The sequence below is a fragment of the Cervus canadensis genome, chromosome 9, assembly GCF_019320065.1.
Source record: "Cervus canadensis isolate Bull #8, Minnesota chromosome 9, ASM1932006v1, whole genome shotgun sequence".
NCBI lineage: Eukaryota > Metazoa > Chordata > Mammalia > Artiodactyla > Cervidae > Cervus > Cervus canadensis.
This window is the reverse complement of record NC_057394.1, coordinates 4,832,073-4,852,692: the sequence shown is the minus strand read 5'-3', so window position 1 is coordinate 4,852,692 and position 20,620 is coordinate 4,832,073. Positions and strand designations below refer to the sequence as shown.

General features: G+C 43.5%; 1 protein-coding gene across 1 annotated transcript in view; it reads right to left on the bottom strand.

The window, feature by feature from the left end:
• EFNB2 (ephrin B2) overlaps positions 1 to 20,620 on the bottom strand; it is a 49,313-nt gene that overhangs the window by 8,870 nt on the left and 19,823 nt on the right. The window contains exon 2 of the mRNA XM_043477697.1: positions 14,816 to 15,099. Within this exon, the coding sequence (XP_043333632.1) occupies positions 14,816 to 15,099 (284 nt within the window). The remainder of the gene's footprint in view (positions 1 to 14,815; positions 15,100 to 20,620) is intronic.

Here is a 20,620-nt window from a genome sequence, read left to right as displayed (position 1 = left end):
TTTTTCTCAAAATTTAGGATATGTTTTTATACAGAAAAAATGGTGAAAAGCTGATGTCTTTATCTGGCTGACAGTCTCAAAGGTTTAGTTACTTAATTGAAGTGGAATTCCCATCTTTTCTAATTCATACACACATAAATGCACCCCAATGCAAAGTTCAATGACTAAGTGTTTCTTGCTAAAACTTTAACACTGAGCTGACAAATGATAAAAATAAGATTTGAAGGTTGATACACAGAAGAAGAAGGAAAAAACAGATAAGGGGAAGTAATATAGATTTATTTATTTTAACCTTGATGTAAAAAGATCAAAGATTCAGGTGTAAAAGTAAAAAAAATAAAGGAGTACAAGAAAGGCTAGACAAGTCACAGCAGAGAAGAGTCACTGGTGAATAACATTCAGAACTGCATCTGCAGAGGCAGAAACTACAGCTGACTTCCACTTTGTCAGTCTGGAAGCAGGAGGGGTGCACATAATTCGAGTGACTTCTCTTTTGATTTTAATTTATAGGTCAGTGCCTTTTCTGAATACCAGTGCCTCCGTGGAGAGCTCCCTTTGGTTTACTCAGAGTGATGTCTGAGGAACCCCTAAACATAAAGAACTCCAGAAGTATTCAAATCAAAGAGCAATCTATAATTCAGCATCCACAGACTATACACGGCAGGCAGAAAATGTGTAGTGGGAGAAGACTGCTTTGCATCTCCAACCGTGGACATTTTTTTATCCCTTGGTGAGGAAAAAAAAAAACAAAGCCTCAAGCCCTGGAGATTCCCAGAAGGAAACCTGAAGATGCAGCTTTGGCTGAGTTCTTGAGGCCAAGGCCACTGCTGGGGTGGGGGGGTGGGGATGAGGGGGGAGGGCGGCCGGGAGCAGAGCACCATGACTGCGGGAGGTTCTTCTCTCCACTCTGGACTCTGCATCCCTCCTCTCGAAGTCCACTTGGAAGTTGCAAAGTTACTGGAAGATGCTGAAAAATTCATTCCTAATGTTTGTTTTAGCATCCCCGATATGTGGCTTTTTAAAGGGGTGCCAAGTGGGGGGCGGGTGGGATGAATTAGGAGACTGGAATTGACACAGACACCCTGTTGTTTTTTTAACTTTTCATTTTGTATCAGAGTATAGCTGATTAACAACGTGGTGGTAGCTCCAGGTGAAGAATGAAGGGACTCAGCCTTACAGGTTTCCACTCTCCCCCGAACTCGCCTCCCATCCAGGCTGCCACGTAACAATGGGCAGAGTTCCCTGCGCTTACAGCAGGTCCTAACACATACACGCTGGTGATACTCCACGGAACAGCGCAGGGAACTCTGTACTCAGTGACCTAAATGGGAAGGAGATCCAAGCAAGAGGGCATGTATGTGTATGCAGAGCTGATCTACTTTGCTGTACAGTGGAAACGAACACAACATCGCAAAGCAACTATACTCCAATAAAACCTTTAAAAAAATAAATAAAAGGGAGCTAAACTTTAAAACACAGTTAAGAGGGAATTCTCTGGCAGTCCAATGGTTAGGACTTGGCATTCTCCCTGATGAGGCCCCTAGTTCAATCCCTGGTCAGGGAATTAAGATCCCACAAACCATGCAGCTCGGTTAAAAAAAAAAAGTACAGTTATATGTTCCACCATGAAAGGATTTTTGCTCTGAGTTAGGAATGATGCAAGCTGTCTAGGAAAACCCTGTTTTAAGATGTGAGTACCAACGGAAACTTCAGAAGGTAAACTTCATAGCAAGTTCAAGTATAAAATAACTTGAGCAACTTCAACTTATTTTACATCTAGTCTCACAGTAAAAACTATGTCTGTCTTCCTCAGTACCTTCTTATCAAGGAGTGTAAGGGCATGTGGTCCTAATTCTAGAGGTGTCCCCTGCCCTCCCTTGCCCTCCGCCCCCCAACCTTGAGAAATAGCATAGCTGAAAGTCTTCTTTGGCCTTGAACTCTGAAATAAAGCCTCAAGATTAATATTCTGATTTCTGATGCAACAGCTAGTCATCAACAAGCTTTAAAAGGCTTAGTGGCCAACTTTGAAACACAATAAGAAAGTGCTAATTCTTGGGAGTAAAATCTGCTTCTACTTCAGGAGACAGTTTTGCAATTTTTCTTATTGTTGATTTGAATGTATTGTGAATTTTTAACTGGGAGAAGGTAAAAATAAATTGCTAACCTCATTCTACTTAATTTTTCTTTGCATCTCTCAACCAGCATCATCCAATGCCGCCACAATCATAGTATGACTGAACTAAATGGATGAAATTGCATTTACTCATTTAGAGAGAGAAAAAAGAACATTGTTATATCTAAGCTTTTAGTGCCCAGACTTTTTTTCCCCCCTTGACTCAAGAGAAAAACTAGATTTTATCAAATCAAAAATTATCAGAAGAGTATCTCTATCTAGTTAGAAAGGAGGGTTCATAAAGATACATGGGCATTTTATAGCCTGCTTTTAAAAGCTTTTGCTTCTGGGATCTAATTGCACTGAGCTGAGTGTATTGAAATCACTAGCTTGTTCCCCCAGGGCCTGATTTTAAGTGGGTGGAGACCATGGCTTAGCAGGGGGTGGGGGGGGGACCCTGAGTTCATATTGCCTAAAAGTTCTCTTCAGGTCTGAAAACTACTCCGCGAACATCTGTACCTGCCGGTGTATCTGTAGGCGGACTTAACTTTCTCCCTCCCTACAGGTAGGCAGTGTGCTGGTGATCTGAGTAACAGAGGAGACCCAGTGGGCAAGGCAGACTGTGTTTCTGGCGGTGTTTCTAGGCTGTGCCCACGGAGAGGAAGTCCTATCGCATTTTAATGTGTCTTCACTGGGTGCTTACGGCTCTGCACCCAGGGGAGGGTGAGCTGGAGTCCTGGATCTCGGCTGTTTTGATTTCAGTCTTCCACCTCGGTAACTGGATGGGGCATTAACTGCTGGCTGCGTGCTGACGCATACATGGGTCTGTCCCAAGCCCTGAGGCCCGCGCCAAGAAATTCTACAGAGTTGGCCCCTCCTGACCAAGGGCATCCATCATTCTTAGGGTATGATGGAAAGAAGGAAACATCGAGATAGCCTATGCAGGGTATTTCATACTATTTAATTTATTTATTTTCTTGGTTTGTGGGATCTTATTTCCTTGACCAGGGATCAAACCTTTGCCCCTGCATTGGAAGCACAGAGTCTTAACCACTGGACTGCCAGGGAAGAATCTAGATCATTTTAAAAAGTAGCTTACTGGGATGGGGCTGGGATGGAGTTGGGGGGGGGCATTGATGGACATCCCTAAAGCAAATCCTTTTCTCATCAGAGAGACCCACAAAAGAGAGACAGATAATAAGCATACAGGGTCAGGAAATGAGAGAGTTCAGTTTTCTAGAAAGAATAAAAACTTTGTGTCCATATAAAGCTGCACATGACATAAGGTGCTCTTATTTGGTTATGAAACAACGAGCATTTTATGAGAATCCTCTACCAACATCATCTTCTTGGCACTATGCGTGTCCACCCTGTCATCTGATGCTGGCCGTGCTAATTTTGGTTTCTTCGGGCAGCCCTTCTACACACAGGTCTCCTGAAACTCAACTCAAGAACTGGAAGAACTTGGAAGCCTATTACCTGGGAAACTGAGGAACTAAAGGAAGCAAAACCAAGTGAGAAACTTGAAAAGTAAAGTCATGATGCTGAAATGCATGTGACACATAGACTGGGTTACTGTTTTCTTCCAGCAGAGTGAGCAAAATTTTGAGTTTCTAAAAGAAAAGAAAAAAAGAACTGAGCTATGTAAGTTGAAAACCAGAAGGTTGAGAAAAATTTAAGTACTTAATATGAACATACAACCCAGGGAGTTAAGATCTACCTACTTCGCACCGTGACATGAATTCAAATTCAAAACATAGGATGCATATTCAAAATATGTATTAAAGAGATAGGGATTCAATTTCTAGAACTCAAGGTAGTTTAATGCCCTGAGTATCATGGTTATCCTTTAACATGCCAACTTCAAAGAAAAATTCTAACCATGGAAATGATAACAATCACTAAATGCCAAAAGGGACTTGCCCTTTGCTTTAATTAATAAAAACTTTTGAAACAAAAACATCTGTACGATGTGTCAAAAGGAAGATGAAAAAAAAATCACTTCTAACTTCTTCTTTTTATATGCTTTCCTCTGTGGTTTTATAGTTAAAGAAATGGTGAATACACCGCCGTAGTTTCCCAAGGACCTCACTATTTTTGCTTGGCGCAGTATCAAAAAAAGTTCAGCATTAATTCAAATCATATGGCATTTCTTCCCAGAATGCCTGATCTTAGAGTGAAAGTTTTATAGGTACTTCTAAAAGTCTCGACTTGAAGAAAGAAAAATACAAAGGAAGATACAGGATGTGTGCATTTTTCACCCAAGGAAACATGGTTCTAGTAACAATGGGAAGAGTCACTTGAACTTAACCCCACATCATTCTGGGTGTGTTTTGACATTTTAAAGCCGTAAATCAGGCATTTGGAGGTAATAATGGGCTTAGCCCCAGTAACTTCTATACAACACATTCAGTTAGTTTCTCCATTAGACAGAATGATTTGGAAAAATGAATTAAAAACGAGAGTCACACTTTAGCCCCTCCTACCATATTAAAATACAAGTAAAGATATCTACTTCGCAGGGAGCACTAGTGGTAAAGAACCTCCTGGCAATGCAGGAGATATGAGACGTGCGTTTGATCCCTGGGTCAGGAAGATTCCTTGGAGAAGGAAATGGCAACCCACTCCAGTGTTCTTGCCTGGGAAATCCCATGGACAGAGGAGCCTGGCGGGCTATAGTCCATGGGATCTCAAAGAGTTGGACACGACTGAAGTGACTTAGCATGCATGTAGCAACAAAGATATCGGTACCCAGTATAAAAGAATGCTCTTGAATAAAATGGTATAATTTTATTTCCTCAATTGTAAATGTTCACCATGAACAGTGATAGGATATTCTACTAACAACTCAGTAATGACAGTTTTGAAAAATGTAACAACCTTGAAACAATTTCATGAACTGTTTGTTTGTGTGTTCACTAAAAAATTGTATGACTTATTACTCTTCCACATATTACTCTTTGGGGAAAGAGGGACAATACAAAGATACTATGTAGAACTGAGTCTAAAGGTGCCAACATATGTTATATCTCCTATGTCATACGAGACTTGGACGTTGAGAGAATTCAGCCAACTGAGAGAACAGTAATAATTGAAAATAATAAATATGACCCTCAGAGCATAAGAAATTTCATCACAGCTTACTCATAAAACCGCTTCACCATGAGGAAGTATATACAAAGTTCAAGGTAGGGACAGTCAACGAAGATGCTAAAAGCCATAGTCACCTTTGATGAGAGAGCCCTGAACAGCCACTGACTACACATAAGACCAGAGTGGAAAAACGTGGGAAAAGGAGAAGCAGAGAATGTGCGTGTGTGCGTGTGGGCACACATCGCAGGTGTATGTCAATGACAGAAGCACCTCCCAGGTTCAACGGCTGCTCTGACATTTCGCTGAGAAAGATCAAACAGTCCCGGAAATAAATCACAGGTCCCCTCTTTTTACAAGAGGCAGGCTTAAACACATGGGGGTTCCTTTATGAGTGGCTTACTTTATTTTCCTCAAAATATGGCTTGCAACACCTTGATGTCTTGATTTTTCATAAATTCTGTTGTGGGAAAACATTCCTTTCAGAGTCTAAAATTTTTTTGCTACAAGTGATGATGATTTATGCAGGTAGGATCTCTCATTAGGCAAAACAAAAATTTCAACAAGATTTAAAAAAAAAAGAAAAAGCTTTGCATCAAGTGTGCTTTAAGAGAGTGTCACAAAGATTCATAATTGAGAGAATGTGAACATTAAAGGTAAAAGAACAATCACCTTCTACATGTGAGAGTCAACCTTAATATGGGCCAAAATCTACTTCAAAAGAGGAATCACATTTTAAAAATAGGGTGCTAACTCCCTGGTGGCCTAGTGGTTAGTTAGGATTGCAGACTTTCATTGCCATGGCTCTGGTTCAAAAACAAAAATTAGGGGGCCAGATGATCACTTCAATAGAATGACCAAACTCACATTAAGAAAAGAATGAGGTCAGAGTTCTAAAGATAAAACATAATGCCCTATTGTCTATATTAGCTTTACTTTGGCATTCTGAATTTTTTTTTTTTAATAAAAATGAGACTTCCCAGTCAAGAGAGAGTGATAATATCTAATAAAAACATTTTGGCCATGAAGAAGCGTGTGTTTGGGCGAATTATTTCCAGCACACGATTTCTAGCCCACTCCTGAGTGTTTAACGGTCTTCATCATTAAAATATCTTTGTGGAGATGTGGAAACCTCTAGACAGTGAAGGGTCAGAGTAAAAAGTTGATGGTGGGGCGGGCACAGCCCACAAGCCTCCTGCTCGTCCCTAATCACAGGCAATGATATTAATGACCCAGTAATTGGGAGACCGCGGCACTCAAGTGGAAAACTTCCATCTGAGGCAGAGTTCATCTCTGGGTGGTAGGGCTTCACCAGTGCCTGAATTAATGCTTGCTGACAGTTTAGAGCATAACACTGCAGATGCGAAAATGCAAAATAGCTCAGACGGACATGATGCTATTTGCTTTGACCGCCTAGAGACCAGCAGGAACCCCGATAAAGTGCCCTGCCTAAATCTGCCCTACACGTGAACCTAATTCCATTCCGGGGACACGTCCTAGACGCCAAGAAGCCACAGCCATTTTCCACATGTTTGCATCAATAAAAGAACACCTTCAGCTCCTGGTTTAACATCAGGAACGATAAAACTGGGTTACTCCACCAAGGCAAAAAGCCATTTGCAAAGCGGGACGGCTTTAAAGACACACAGCCTGGCTCCTCTGTGAAGTGATCAACTGTGCTCCTGCCAGAGGTTCTGCCTGCCCATTCATCCATCCACCCATCCATCCATGTCTCCATCCCTCCCTCCCTCCATCCATCCCTCCCCCCTCCATCCATCCATCCACCCATGCCTCCCTCCCTCCCTCCATCCATCCATCCCTCCCCGCTTTATCTATCCATCCATCCCTCCCTCCATCCATCCCTCCCCCCTCCATCCATCCATCCACCCATGCCTCCATCCCTCCCTCCATCCATCCATCCCTCCCCACTCCATCCATCCATCCCTCCCTCCATCCATCCCTCCCCTCTCCATCCATCCATCTATCCATCCATCCATCCATCCCTCCCTGCATCCATCCAGCCACTCCTTGCTCCATCCATCCCTCTCTCCATCCATCCATCCACCCACCATTGCATCTATGCTTCTATCCATCCATCCATCCCTCCTCCACCCACCCATCCATCCATCCCTCCACACAAACTTGTACCCTTATACTTGTCTAAGGAAATCTGAAGTCTCTTATTACCTCTTTTGTACACTTGAGAGTTTTTTTTATTATTTTTAATTTTACTATTTCGTCACTTCTCACTGACAGGCAAAGTACACTGGACCCTTGAACAACATGAGGGTTAGAGGCCCTAACCCCCAAGCAGTCAGGAATCCAAGTCTAGTTTACGGTGGGCCCTCCATACCCGTGGTTCTTCCATATCCTCGAATTCAACCAACAGTAGATCCTACGGTACTGGAATATTTACTACTGAACAAATCTGCATGTAAGTGGATACAACCAGTTCAACCTGTGCTGTTCAAGGGTCAACTGTACTTGATAAAACACAAAGCTCCATCTTACTAGAGAAATGGAATTGACTGATAGTAGCTCTAAAAAGAAAAATGAAAATTTGGAAGATCTGACAAATTGCCACTACGACCACTGTTAACCAATGGCCCTTTCTCCTTTCCTACTGCTCTACAGAATTTTCATAGGTCAATTTCGGGGCATATGATTGAAGTCAGCCATCGTTGTGATCATGCTTGGTCACTCAGTTGCGTCTGACTCTTTGCAACCTCATGGACTGTAGCCCTCCAGGCTCCTCTGTCTATGGGGATTCTCCAGGCAAAAATACTGGAGTGGGTAGCCATTCCCTTCTCCAAGGGATCTTCCCAACCCAGGGATGGAACCTGGGTCTCCTGCATTGCAGGCAGATTCTTTACTATCTGAGTCACCAGTGAAGCCAGAGGGCAGTTATACATTTGGACAACAGAGGCCAGCACCTCTGGTCCAACCGGTCTCTGGGTATCCATGGTGAAGATCCATGCTTGGGTGTCTGGGGATCCACGCCTGCTCACTAGGCATGCGCTTTGTATGTATACATGCTGTCTCTGCTGTCACTCTGTGTGAGACTCGTGTGTCCCAGGATGTAGTATGCTCTGGCTGGAGACTGTCTTTCCTCTCCATCTGTACACATGTATGTGCCTGGCCACCCCAAGGAGCTCTGTCATAATCTGATGATGCTGGTCTAAGGGTCTGAAAACTCTGGCCTCAGTTTTGCCCCTCACACTGCCGTGTGAACTGGACTAAACTTCTCACACGTCCCAAGTTTCTGTTTTCTCACGGTGATAAAAATTCCTCTGTCACCTGTGTTTTGAGACTGCAGAGTGACAGAGAGTACGTGAGGCCATAACACCTTCTTGCAAGTGATCAAACACCCAGAGCCTGAGGTTTCAGTCTGTTAGGAACAAACCCGGGACTCTTAAGAATGATATAAATAAGTTCTTGCCAAGTAATCTTTTCATGTCTGTCTAATGCCTCTTGGCTATTTCTTGAAGTACTTTATTTTGCTTTAAATTTTGATTTTCATGATAAATATTTAAAGGCTATTAAGAAAGAAACGCGTTCTCATGCTTCCACAAAATCTCCAGGACTGTTCAATTATTTACAAGTCTAAGTAAACTTTGCAAAAGCTATAAATACAGGTGCTAGGGAAATTAAGACGTATTTTATGAAATAGTAAAGGCAGTTTTATTCTGAGCAATTCCTACATAATTCTTTTTTTCCAAGGAATTGCCTTCACTCCTCATGTACTCTTATTTTACATGAGAGGCTTTTAGTCTCTCCCCATTGCTTTAAGGACCAGAGTCATCTTGTCCGTTCATAGGTTATTTTGGGAAAAAGGAATGGTGCTCACAAGACAATCTCTGTCTAGCTTTAAATAAGCTGTCACTACCACCTAGGTGACGCCATTGAACTTGAACAGTCTCAACCTACAATAGCCTAATCCTCCTAAACCCCAAGAGATACGGGATAAATACCCCAATGGCCATGACTCCATCAGACCTGCAAGCCAGGCATTTCCCAGCACAAGCTCCAATGAAGCAGAAGTTGAGATTTTATTCCTGAAATTATAAAGAATTTAAGCTTTATTCATATTAAATTGAACAAGGAGCCTTACTGATGTACTCCGCTAGAGAGCCTCCAATACGGTCATAAAAGGATTTTATGTTACGCTGAAAAGAACAGAAACGATGCTTCTCATGGTCAGACCAGTGAAAGGAAGCACGGTCTCAGTTCATCTCAGGGACAAGCCAACCGTGACGCCTACGTTTGCTCTAGAAGAACATGTATACCACGTGGGGATGCTGTGGAAATGACCGATAAAAACACAACATCTCCTTTGTGTAACAGGGAACAGAGAAATGGACCTGGCAAGGCTGGTGAGATGCTAAGTGGGAGATGATTATACGTGTAGAAGACTCCGCCCAGTCTGTCTCTTTCGGGTCTTACAGAGGATCTGCTAACAAGCTTGGGCAATGCCTCCGACAAAAAGATCCATAAATGCATGTTTCTCGGTAAGGAAAGCCCAAGGACAAAAGAACTTTTATAACACTCCAAGAAGACAAAAAAGAGGGAAGGTCTTATAATTAAGTTACGTAGCATTACTGAAACTTGTAAAGTCTCCGGAGTTTCATTTTGTGGATGGTTTTTCAAATAAATGACACTTTTGGAGCACATCTTCCTGCCTGCCAGCTCGCAGGAGCGCACAGGCTTGCCTTTAATCTCCTGCCTCTCACATCCCTCCACCCCCTGCCTCTCCGCAAAGAGACCCCCAGCTGTGCTTACTTGGGGGCCGCCCTGGCAGTAAGCAGTTCACATACAGCACCCCACTTAAAGGCACATGGTCCCCAGCTGACAGACAGGGGCATGAGGCAGGGACTGGTTCAGTTCCTTGGTGAGGGCACTCGAGAACCCAGCTGTGCCTGACTCCAAGCTCCCAACTGGGTTTTCCCAGGTGACTCAGCGGTAAAGAATCCAGCTGCCAATGCAGGAGATGCAGGTTCAACCCCTGGATCCGGAGGATCCCCCAGGAGAAGGAAACGGCAACCCACTCCCGTAACCTTGCCTGGAGAATCCCATGGACAGAGGAGCCTGGTGGGCTACAGTCCACGGGGTCACAGAGTCGATGAGCATTCTATGATGGAGCCAATCGGTTCAGTTCAGTCGCTCAGTCGTGTCCAACTCTTTGCGACCCCATGGACTGCAGCATGCCAGCCTATGAAGCCAACAGTTGTAGGTGAAAAATAAAAATGTGTCTAATTCTTGAGTTTATATGCAAGGCAATTCTACGCCAGGTATCAAACATAAATCCCTACCCCAAAGTTAGATAAGTGACAGGGCTCATACTGTCACATTTTAGAACTTAATGATGCTCCGTGATGGAAATACAGCGTTTGCCACCTTTATCATGTAAATAAGTCATCAACTAAAGCCCATAATCAACTGCAGAGACCACACATATATTCTAAAATAAATCTATGTGTAGAAGGACATCTGAAACCTCCCATAACGATTTTGCTAGGGAAAGGGCTATGGTACATTCAGCATATTTTATTTTTCATTTATGTATATATATATATTTAATCTTTTGGCCACACCACTCAGCATGCAGGATCTTAGTTCCCCAACCAGGGATCGAACCTGTGCCCCTTCCACTGGCAGCATGAAATCTGACCACTGGACCACCAGGGAAGTCTCTATTCAGTATATCTACTGCTATTTGCTACACTGACTCCCAGAAATAGGGAAACCAAAAACAAAAAAGAAAAACAAACAGGAAAAAAGGAAAACACTCCACAAAAATACAGGGATGGAATCTGCTGTTCTGTTTTGATTCTTTAAGAATGGTGTTTCCTTATATTTGTGTGCAAACATTTTAATTTATTTAGCAATTTTGCTCAGAAGTGAAGTTTATGCCTAAAAAATAGCAAAGCTGACTGAGGAGCTTTCCAATTTTATATGCTCTGATAACACTAAAAAAAAAAAAATTGCTTTGGAGAATGAAACCCATAATGGGCCTACGAAATGGTGACTCATTCAGATTCATTCAGCGTTTCTCAAGGAAGACTTTCCCGAGGGGTGGCTTTTGGAAGGACCACTGTGAACGCAGCAGGGTGGAGTTACAGAACAGCGTTCAATCAATCAAGCAATCGTTAGAAATGATGTCTTTTAAACTATTCCACAAATCCACATCTTGGCTATGGGTCTGTGGTGAAAGAACGTACCAACCACACAAGGGTAAGTTGGGAGGTGCCCTGGGCGGGCGGTGTTCTTCCTAACAGCTGGGCTGTGGACAGGGTTCACTTAAAAATTATCCACACAAGGGCATTCATTGTCACCGTCTCTGACTCACAGGTTTTGGTAGTGTGATGAAAACCTCTTTGCAGGTATTTTGCAAGATTTTACGCTGTGGCTGGCTGACCAACCCAAGGGACCTTCGTGAGGGTTAATACTGCAAAGGGCCTCCACACCAAAACTGCTGATTCATTCAGCTCTGAATTATTAATTCCCCCCTTTTTTTTTTAACTTTTCAAATTCTTCAGCCATTTGTTTATTAGAAATAAATGACTGTTAAGTGCCAACCACACAGCGCATACCATGCTTAGGTCTAGAAATATCCTGGTTATCAAGCCCACAAAAGCTGAATCTCTGCCGTGGAAGGCAGAGAGAATACAAAGTGAAAGTGTCAGTCGTTCAGTCGTGTCTGACTCTTTTCGACCCTGTGGACTGTAGCCCACCAGGCTCCTCTGTCCATGGGATTTCCCAGGCAAGAATACAGGAGTGGGTTGCGATTCCCAACCCAGGGATCGAATCCCAGTTTTCTGCATTGCAGGCAGATTCTTTACCATCCGAGGCACCAGGGAAGACCCAGAGATAATGCAGGTGAGTTATTAAACAATTTCAAAGAAATCAGTGACAATGACTCCCAATTTGGTATTTGGAAGCAAGCAAATCCTTCTGGGTTATCCCTTCTAAAAAGAAACTGGAAACAAGCATAAATTTGACACAAATAAGGCTGAGGACACAGTTAGGAATGCTTGCCTAGTATTCACTGGAGTGTTTTTCTGAGACTAAGCTTCCTTTGACAATGGGTCACTTCAGAACAGATAGTTATTTTATAAACTTTTTTTAAAAAATGTAAAGACATGCTAAGAAAAAAAAACTGTAGCTTATAAATGTTTGTCTTTGAGGCAATTAAGAATCAGAATGTAATGAAAAAGAGACCCAATGGCCACAATATCCTCACCTTTGGAAGATTAAAGATTAGGAGACTTTATTATGCAAATTAAACCCAAGGTTAATGACTGACCCAGGTCACCTGAAAAAGTCAGTTCCCAACATGAGGAAAACCCGTATATATCACTTTGCCCCACGTCAAAGCAAATACTCATCTAGGAGAAAAACTAATTAGGATCAGCATCGTTGTGTCATGTCCTTTCCTAGGGGAAGTCAGCGGATACTTGGTAGGTTTAAAAATACACTCCCAATTAAAAGTTAATATTGACTTCTAAGACTTAAAAAAAGTGTGACGCCTGCATCATAAACCCGTTACTACTACAAATCCGTGTCTTTAAAGAGTTTAGTGGATCCTGTCCATTCAGTTGGAGAAGAGCCACTCTGACAAGAGATGCTAGACCAGATGTATCCATCCAACCACAAATGGTGTGGAACTGGAGACTTCTACCCTTAGCCAGAATAAGAACAATAATAACAATAAAAGCCGTTTCCTACAGAAGGCATCAAAATTCAAAGAAATAAAGTAACTTCCTCATTAAGCTTAGGCAGCAGGACTAGAACCCAGGTGTCAGGGCTCCTGGCAGTTCCCCTAGGGAACGGCCCAACACCAATTCCAACTCAGTCCACTGGCAACTTGGACTGTTCCTCTCTGGGGCTGCTGAACAACTGCTCCAAAGTGTCACTTCTCTTCTTCCTACCCACGGACAGAAACCAGGATACAGTGATGACGCTGACTGGACTAATACTCTTAGCTATGAAGGTGCCTACTAGCTGGATGCTAAGATTTGGAGTTAAACTCATGTCATACACATTGCCGGGCTTTCCTGGTGGCTCAGTGGTAAAGAATCCACTGCAGTACAGGAGACCCAGGTTCCATCCCTGGGTCAGGAAGATCCCTGGGAGAAAGAAGCGGCAACCCACTCCAATATTCCTGCCTGGGAAATTCCAGGGACAGAGGAGCCTGGAGGGCTAAAGTTCATGGGGTCGCAAGAGTCAGACATGACTTAGTGACTAAACAACAATGAAGTCTTACTTTTAAAAGTTTTTTTTTTTTTTGGAAGACACTGTTGGACTTCCAAAGGCTTGAGATTTCCTTTTATTTTACCTAATGACTATTTTATACTTTCAAAGATTTCCCTCTTATTTCATACCCATCTGCTTGTCCCATCCCTCAAAAATACTTTTACTTTCATTGTATGATCACTCTGCTTTTAAATCTATAATTCACCACTTTCCCTTTTTCTTTGTTGCTTGTTCTCACTAAGCCGCATTACCATGGTTTAAAAATAGGCTTTCAGTCGCTGTGGCATTTCAGGTTCACAGCAAAGGACAAGGATTAGACGGTTATGACCATATCTTTGTTTTAATTACTAATGACTGTAATAAAAAACAGAAAACAATACATTATTGAGTACTTAATAAGTAGTCAGTGAATTGTTGATTTTGCAATTTCTCAAGAGCAGCCAAGAGAGTTTCAGTCTGATCACCCAGAGACCATCTCCCAGTAGACAGCAGCTCAGCGCCCCCGACAAACTGGGGCCCCTTCTGACGAGTGAGTGGAGACTCCCCAAAGAAACCGAGAAAAATGACTGCGTTGCTTGCGTGATGTGAACAGCTGTCCTAGGCACCCAGACCGGGCTCTGACATACCCTGGGCCCGGAACAACCCTAACTCCTGTACCTACTAGGCACAGGCTGCCTCATTGGAGTTCACAGCCTCAGGAGTGAACAGGAGCTCAGATAGAACCCACGAGGTACACGGGATGTGTCAAATTAATTATATGGGGAGAGAAAAAAAGAAATTCATCAAACAAACCTAACTTTATTCTTCTTCCAAATCTGGTTTTAGCCTACCCATGTATGATAGTGGTTGCCTGGAACTCCCATCCTTTGACCTACACACTCCATGCGGAATGGGTACCATTTTACCATCTTGCTCACTGCTGAACCCCTAGCACTGATGCAGTTTCTGGCACAGAGTAAATACTAAATGAATGGATGGATAGATGGATGGATGGATGGATGGATGGATGGATAAAGATAAAAGTCATCGCACAAGATTCACCTATCAAAATCTCACCAATGTTTCTTAAAAATGATTTTGTCAGTAGAGATGCTGAGTATATTCAAATATATCCACTTATTTCAATGCTACAAAAACTCTAGGAGGCTCTTTCTCTTTAGGTATTTATATTAATGGTATTACTAGTACAGGGTCCTTCATTCAATTAAGGCTTCTTTTAAAAAAAAAAATGGACAATTTTCAGCAAAGATTCCCACCAAATTATTTGCCACAGTAATAATTTTCAGGAAACAAAAATGGATACAAACCTATTTAGCTTATCCTAATTTCTATAAAATAAATGAATAGAATTATACTTACATATAATGTAATAATCTCTGTTCTTCTGAAATTCTAGACCCCAGAGGTTAGGGCTGAATTCTTGGAACTTGATAGTGAACTTTACATCTTGATCTGGTCTGGCACAGTTGAGAAGAGGGGTATTTTCCTTCTTAATAGTGCATCTGTCTGCTTGGTCTTTGTCCACCATATAAACTTTATAATATTCATACTGGCCAACAGTTTTAGAGTCCACCTTGGGGCAAATAATATCCAATTTGTCTCCTATCTGTGGGTATAGTACCAGTCCTTGTCCAGGTAGAAATCTAAAAGCATAAAAGAAAAGGTACCATTGAGTTTATTTTTAAAAAATTAACCATGTTAATAATAATGACAATATAGTCAGACATCAAAAATTCCAAACTCCAATTTCATAGTTCCACACTTTTATTGATCAACAGTATCTGAGTTCACTTTGCCAACAAAAGTCCGTCTAGTCAAAGCTATAGCTTTTCCAGTATTCATGTCCGGACGTGAGAGTTGGACCATAAAGAAGGCTGAGTGCCGAAGAACTGATGCTTTCAAACTGTGGTGCTGGAGAAGGCTCTTGAGAGTCCCGCAAACTGCAAGGAGATCCAATCAGTTCATCCTAAAGGAAATCAACCCTGGATATCACTGGAAGGACTGAAGCTGAAGCTCCAGTACTTTGGCCACCTATGTGGACGGAGAGCAGACTCATTGGAAAAGACCCTGATGCTGGGAAAGACTGAGGGCAGGAGGAGAAGGGGGTGACAGAGGATGAGATGGCTGGATGGCATCACCGACTCAATGGACGTGAGTGTGAGCAAACTCCGGGAGACAGTGAAGGACAGGGAAGCTTGGTGTGCACAAAGCGTGGGACACCACTGAGTGACTGAACAACAATCTGAATTCAGATCAATACGGGATGCATGTATTTAGGAACTAAGCTTTAAAGGAAAAAAGAAAAAGAAAGAAACCACACTCCTATCTTTACCCAGTAGGATCAAGTCACCCTGCTGACACTCCTTCCCCACCCCCTCACTGTAACATTTCAGGGCTCCTTTGTGTAACTCCACAATGACTTCTCCTTGATGGTGAGTCAGACCTTCCCACCTGTTTGTTATTTTTTAACCATTGGCAGCCTCCGTTTATTGGGCATGCCACAGAAAGACCGCCTCAATTCCATGGAATGGTGGATGCCCGAAAACTTTGTTGTCCTGTTAGTTTCCATTTGCTGTTGATGCTAATTAACAGACAAGTTTCATCAAGAATGTTTCAAATTACTTATCATAATTAGTCAGTCACTGATCAAACAATGGCTCCTTTATTACCCTGAACAAAAGAAACGTCTTACAAACCCATAAAAAGTTAACCAGAAATAATTAGTTGGAGTATTGATTCAGCTGCAAGATGAAAAGTCCCCAGCTCAGGAGGACAGCATCTACTGTCCCGGCCCCACAAACCATTTTCCCCCTCCCTTGAGATACAGTTGCTTCAATTAATTCTTAGAAGCAGATCTTTAGAACCCAAACTCCTAATGCACTATCCCCACAGTGCTTACTAACAGCCTCCCTCCTCCCCGTTCTTTCTTCCTAGCTCTGCTGCTGGAAGATCTTTCCTACCGGGGAGCTCCTCTGAAAGCCTGAAACAAGAGCTTCTCAGTGAACATCCTTCTACAAGTGCTAACATTAAAAACACACTTAGGAAACCCATCTCGTTCCTTCTGAGGAGACCAAGCCTGCAGGCTCATTCAAGTATTAAAGCCTGGGAACAAAGCATCATGTCTGATCCAACGTTTACTGAACCAGGGAAGGCCATCAGCCATGACCATGAATGGGTCATAATTCACTGAGAAAGAAGCAGAGAGAGGGAGGGAGAAAGCAGGAGGGATGGGGCGTCCCCAATTTCAAATCGATACTGAAGGAACAGCTGATGATGTGTGCTAATGAGTGGTATGAATTTTTCTAAAATGTGCATGAGGTTGATTATAAAGCATCACAGAACATAACAAAAACTAGATTGCAGATTTATACGAAAAACCAGGAAAAAAAGCAAGTTGCACACAATGGTCTGTCACTCTTCCCTGGGACTGTGCCTTTTTACAATCTCCAAGAGAGAGTGGCCCCCTTTCTTATTTTGTCTTAACTGAAATTCCTAAAGCAGGGATATATGACACTTTTTTTAAGTTAAAAATGAAAGAAAAGTGGATGACAAAAATCTTTCCTTGAAGCAGAACTCAAAATGAATGACAAATTTCAGACAACCATGTTGTGCACCCTTGAAGAATTCTCTAGAACTGCTGACAAATGTAGATCACCACTGTGTAGGAGCCTCTCGGGGAAATTCTGGGCCATTCCTGCAGTTTTCTGGAGAGCTGCTTGGAAAACTGGACTCCAGGGGACTGCGGGCATCCAGGGCTCTCTCTCCACCCCGAGGGTCGGGGGTCTCCGTCTTTCCTGTGGCTAAAACCTGGCTCTGGTTTCTGGTGGACAGACTGAAGGACAGAATCTGAATGTTTGAGGCTTGTTCAGTCTTTACTAAGTGATTCTGCCGTGGTTGGGAAGTGGGGGCCAGGAGCCTGCTGGTCCATATAGATGAGATACACTGAGTATTAACGCTGCTCACCTTCCTGGCACATCATTTTTCTCATGTCTTACTCCTGGACCTTCTTGGGAAATCTTCACTGCATCTGAGCACCAAGGGCAGACTCCTGCCTGGGGTTTCCCACCCCTCTCCAAACACCTTCTCCCCTAAACCTGCTCCGAGAGCAGCCGGCACAGCGAGCACCTGCGTTAGCTGGAGTGAAATCTGCAGCCTGGATGCCCGGACCTGCCTCCTTTCAGCTCTGACCTCCACACTGAGCGAACTTCACCCTGGACCACCAGGCTCCGGACCTCAGGATCCTGAGACAGATGGACCCATCCTCTTGTCCATCCACTCAGTTCCTGTAAGACATCAGGCCCATCCCCACCCGAAAGCTGTGTATCATCTCTGCACATCTCCATGCTCTCCCACATCATGCCTACGTCTCAGGTTTGGCTCACCAAGCTCTTTCTTCATTCAAGATGCTACCCAGATCCTGTTCCCCTCACGAAGATGATTTTTTCCTGCATAACCGAAGACTCGCTGTTGGTTCCCTCTCCGCCCCTGTGAGCACCTCCACGGGACTCTCTCTTCACTCACCAAATCCAAGTTCCAGTTTCTGCTGGAGCTGATGGGGCGAAGTCAAGAACAGAGGACACATGAACGGGTTTAGCTACAAGGATCTCTGTGTTTCAGACCAGGTTCTCAGAAGGCCCTGATTATATTTGCTAAGTCACTTCAGTCGTGTCCAACTCTTTGCAATCCCATGTAGCCTGCCAGGCTCCTCTGTCCATGGGGTTCTCTGGGCAAGAATACTGGAGTGGGTTGCCTTTCCCTTCTCCAGGGGATCTTCCTGACCCAGAGATCAAACCCTCATCTCTTGTTTACCAGTAGCACCGCCTGGGAAGAAAGTACTGATCACACAAAAAGCTTAAATGGTCAATCACAGGAGAGCCATGTCTGGGGAGGAGTTAACCCAGGGGATGCTTTTTGAAAGGGGGGAATCTCAATTGCAGTAAGCGTATTGGATGCACTCATAAAAAGTAAATCCTGATAAAACCCACTATTCCTAATGCTTGCAAAAGCATCAGTTCACTTTTCAGAGGACGCTGTGGCAAAAAGTCAGGCAAGGATTTGCTCCTTCACTCTGAAAAGTGGTTTCAAGGGTTCCTAAAAAAAAATTATTCCTTCTTTAAATGCATACAACAGGACCCGACACTTGAGCACTTCAGAGGTTGACTTTTTTAAACCTATACAGGTATATATTAATAGATATACCAGCAATTAGCACACTTGTTTCTCTAATTGATGAGATTATGGTTTCTCAGTAGACAAATGACTCGGGCGGAATTTCTTGCACATGTTACCACTAAGTTTATTGAGCCCAGAAATTCTTTTGCCTCCCAGGAGACTTCACGGTTGTTGTTGTGTTTTCTTTTAATTGAGATATAGTTGATTTATAATATTATATTCCTTTCAGGTGCACTGCATTGTGATTCAAAATGTTTATGGTTCTATTCCATTTACAATTATTATGAAGTATTGATTATATTCCCTGTGTTGCACAATATACCCTTGTAGCTTATTTATTTTATACATAGTGGTTTGTAGCTCTTAATTCTCTGCTCCTCCCACCTTCCTCTGCCCACCCCCCTCAATTAATAACCACTGGTTTGTTCTCTGAATCTGTGAACTTTTCTTTTTAGTTACAATCACTAATTTGCTTTATTTTTTAGATTCCACATGTAAGGGATCACAAACAGTATCTGTCTTTGGCTTACTTAAGAAGCAGGCAGGATACCCTTTGGGTCTATCCAAGCACCTTCACTGTCTCTAAGGCAACATGGAGCAAGTGGAATCAAGTGAGGGTAACAACGGAGGCACCCGCATCTCCATGAGAGATGCTAGGAGAGATGCTACAGGAAAGTAGGACCCGGATGTCAGGACTTTACAATCTGGCTTCCCGAGGGCAGCAGGTCCCAGGCGTGGCTGACTCAACACAGAACGTCCAAGTGCTGACATCTGGTAGACGCCTAAAGAACCAGCGGCAGCTAAGACACAATCAATTTAAGTCAAATCTAGTGCCATGAACTAGCTGCAGATGGCAGGCACGTTAGGGATTCTGAAGGAAGGATGAGCGGGAGTTGGGATGGGGCCGGGGAGGTGGGCGGGAGGGTGGTGGTGCTGAGAACCGAGCGGAACCACCCCGGCAGGATGCGTTTCTGGACAGTCAGGGGCTGTCCAACTGCAGATGGAGTTCTGGACTCCTTCTCCCCAGTCATGAATATCGACGGTTTTCTGCAATCCTTTCCTGGTCACAACGCAAAGCGGTGCGCCGCCCCCAGAAGCCAGGCGGCTTTGGGGCACTGACTCTTTGGTAAGTGAACACAGATCAGAGCACCCTCCTCCACGGTCTCCGTTCGGTCCCCGCACCCGGACCTGACACGCAGACCAGACATGCGGACGCAACAGGAAAAGCCTCCGCCCCGCACCCTTCTCAGCTCCGGCTACACGGCATTAAAGCGAAAATCAGGTTTGGGGAAACGCAGCTTTCTCTCAATTGAGCTTTTCATAGAAAAGCCACGCAGTTTAAAGGCGAATCAAGAGAAAGAACGTCAACCCACGTGCACGCCTTTACCCAGGCGTCAGAGACCAGGGTCCGAGGCGAAAACGGGCCAGAGGTGGAACTTGTGTTTCCAATGTGGTGTTAGAGAGAGATCTGGACAGTTCAGGAGAATCGCAGAATGTATGTGGAAAGAAAACGGGGTGGATGTCCTCATACTATCATTTCTGAATGGAAAACAATGTGTCTGTCCCACAGGTTAAAGCCAAGGCAGTAACCACAGAGTTCTGTTTTGAAGCCAGGTCACTTATATTTGCATTTTATCGCCTCAAGATTGCTCAGACATGTTAACAAGTCAGACCGCACAGTACATCTGTGCCCTGAACATTTGGTAATAATAAGACACTTGTGTTATTGTTGACCTGGGAATTTTTTTTTTTATTTAAAGAATTAGGGTGGGGACAACTGGCTAATTTTAAATTACTACACTGACTCTGCCTCTTGTTGTTTAGTTGCTAAGTCGAGTCTGACTCTTTCATGACCCCATGGACTGCAGCCTGCCAAGCTCCTCTGTCCACGGGACTTCCCAGACAGGAATACTGGACTGGGCTGCCTTTGTGTTCTCTGGGGAGCTTCCTGACCTGGGAATCTTCCCTTCTCAGGGATCGAACCCTCATCTT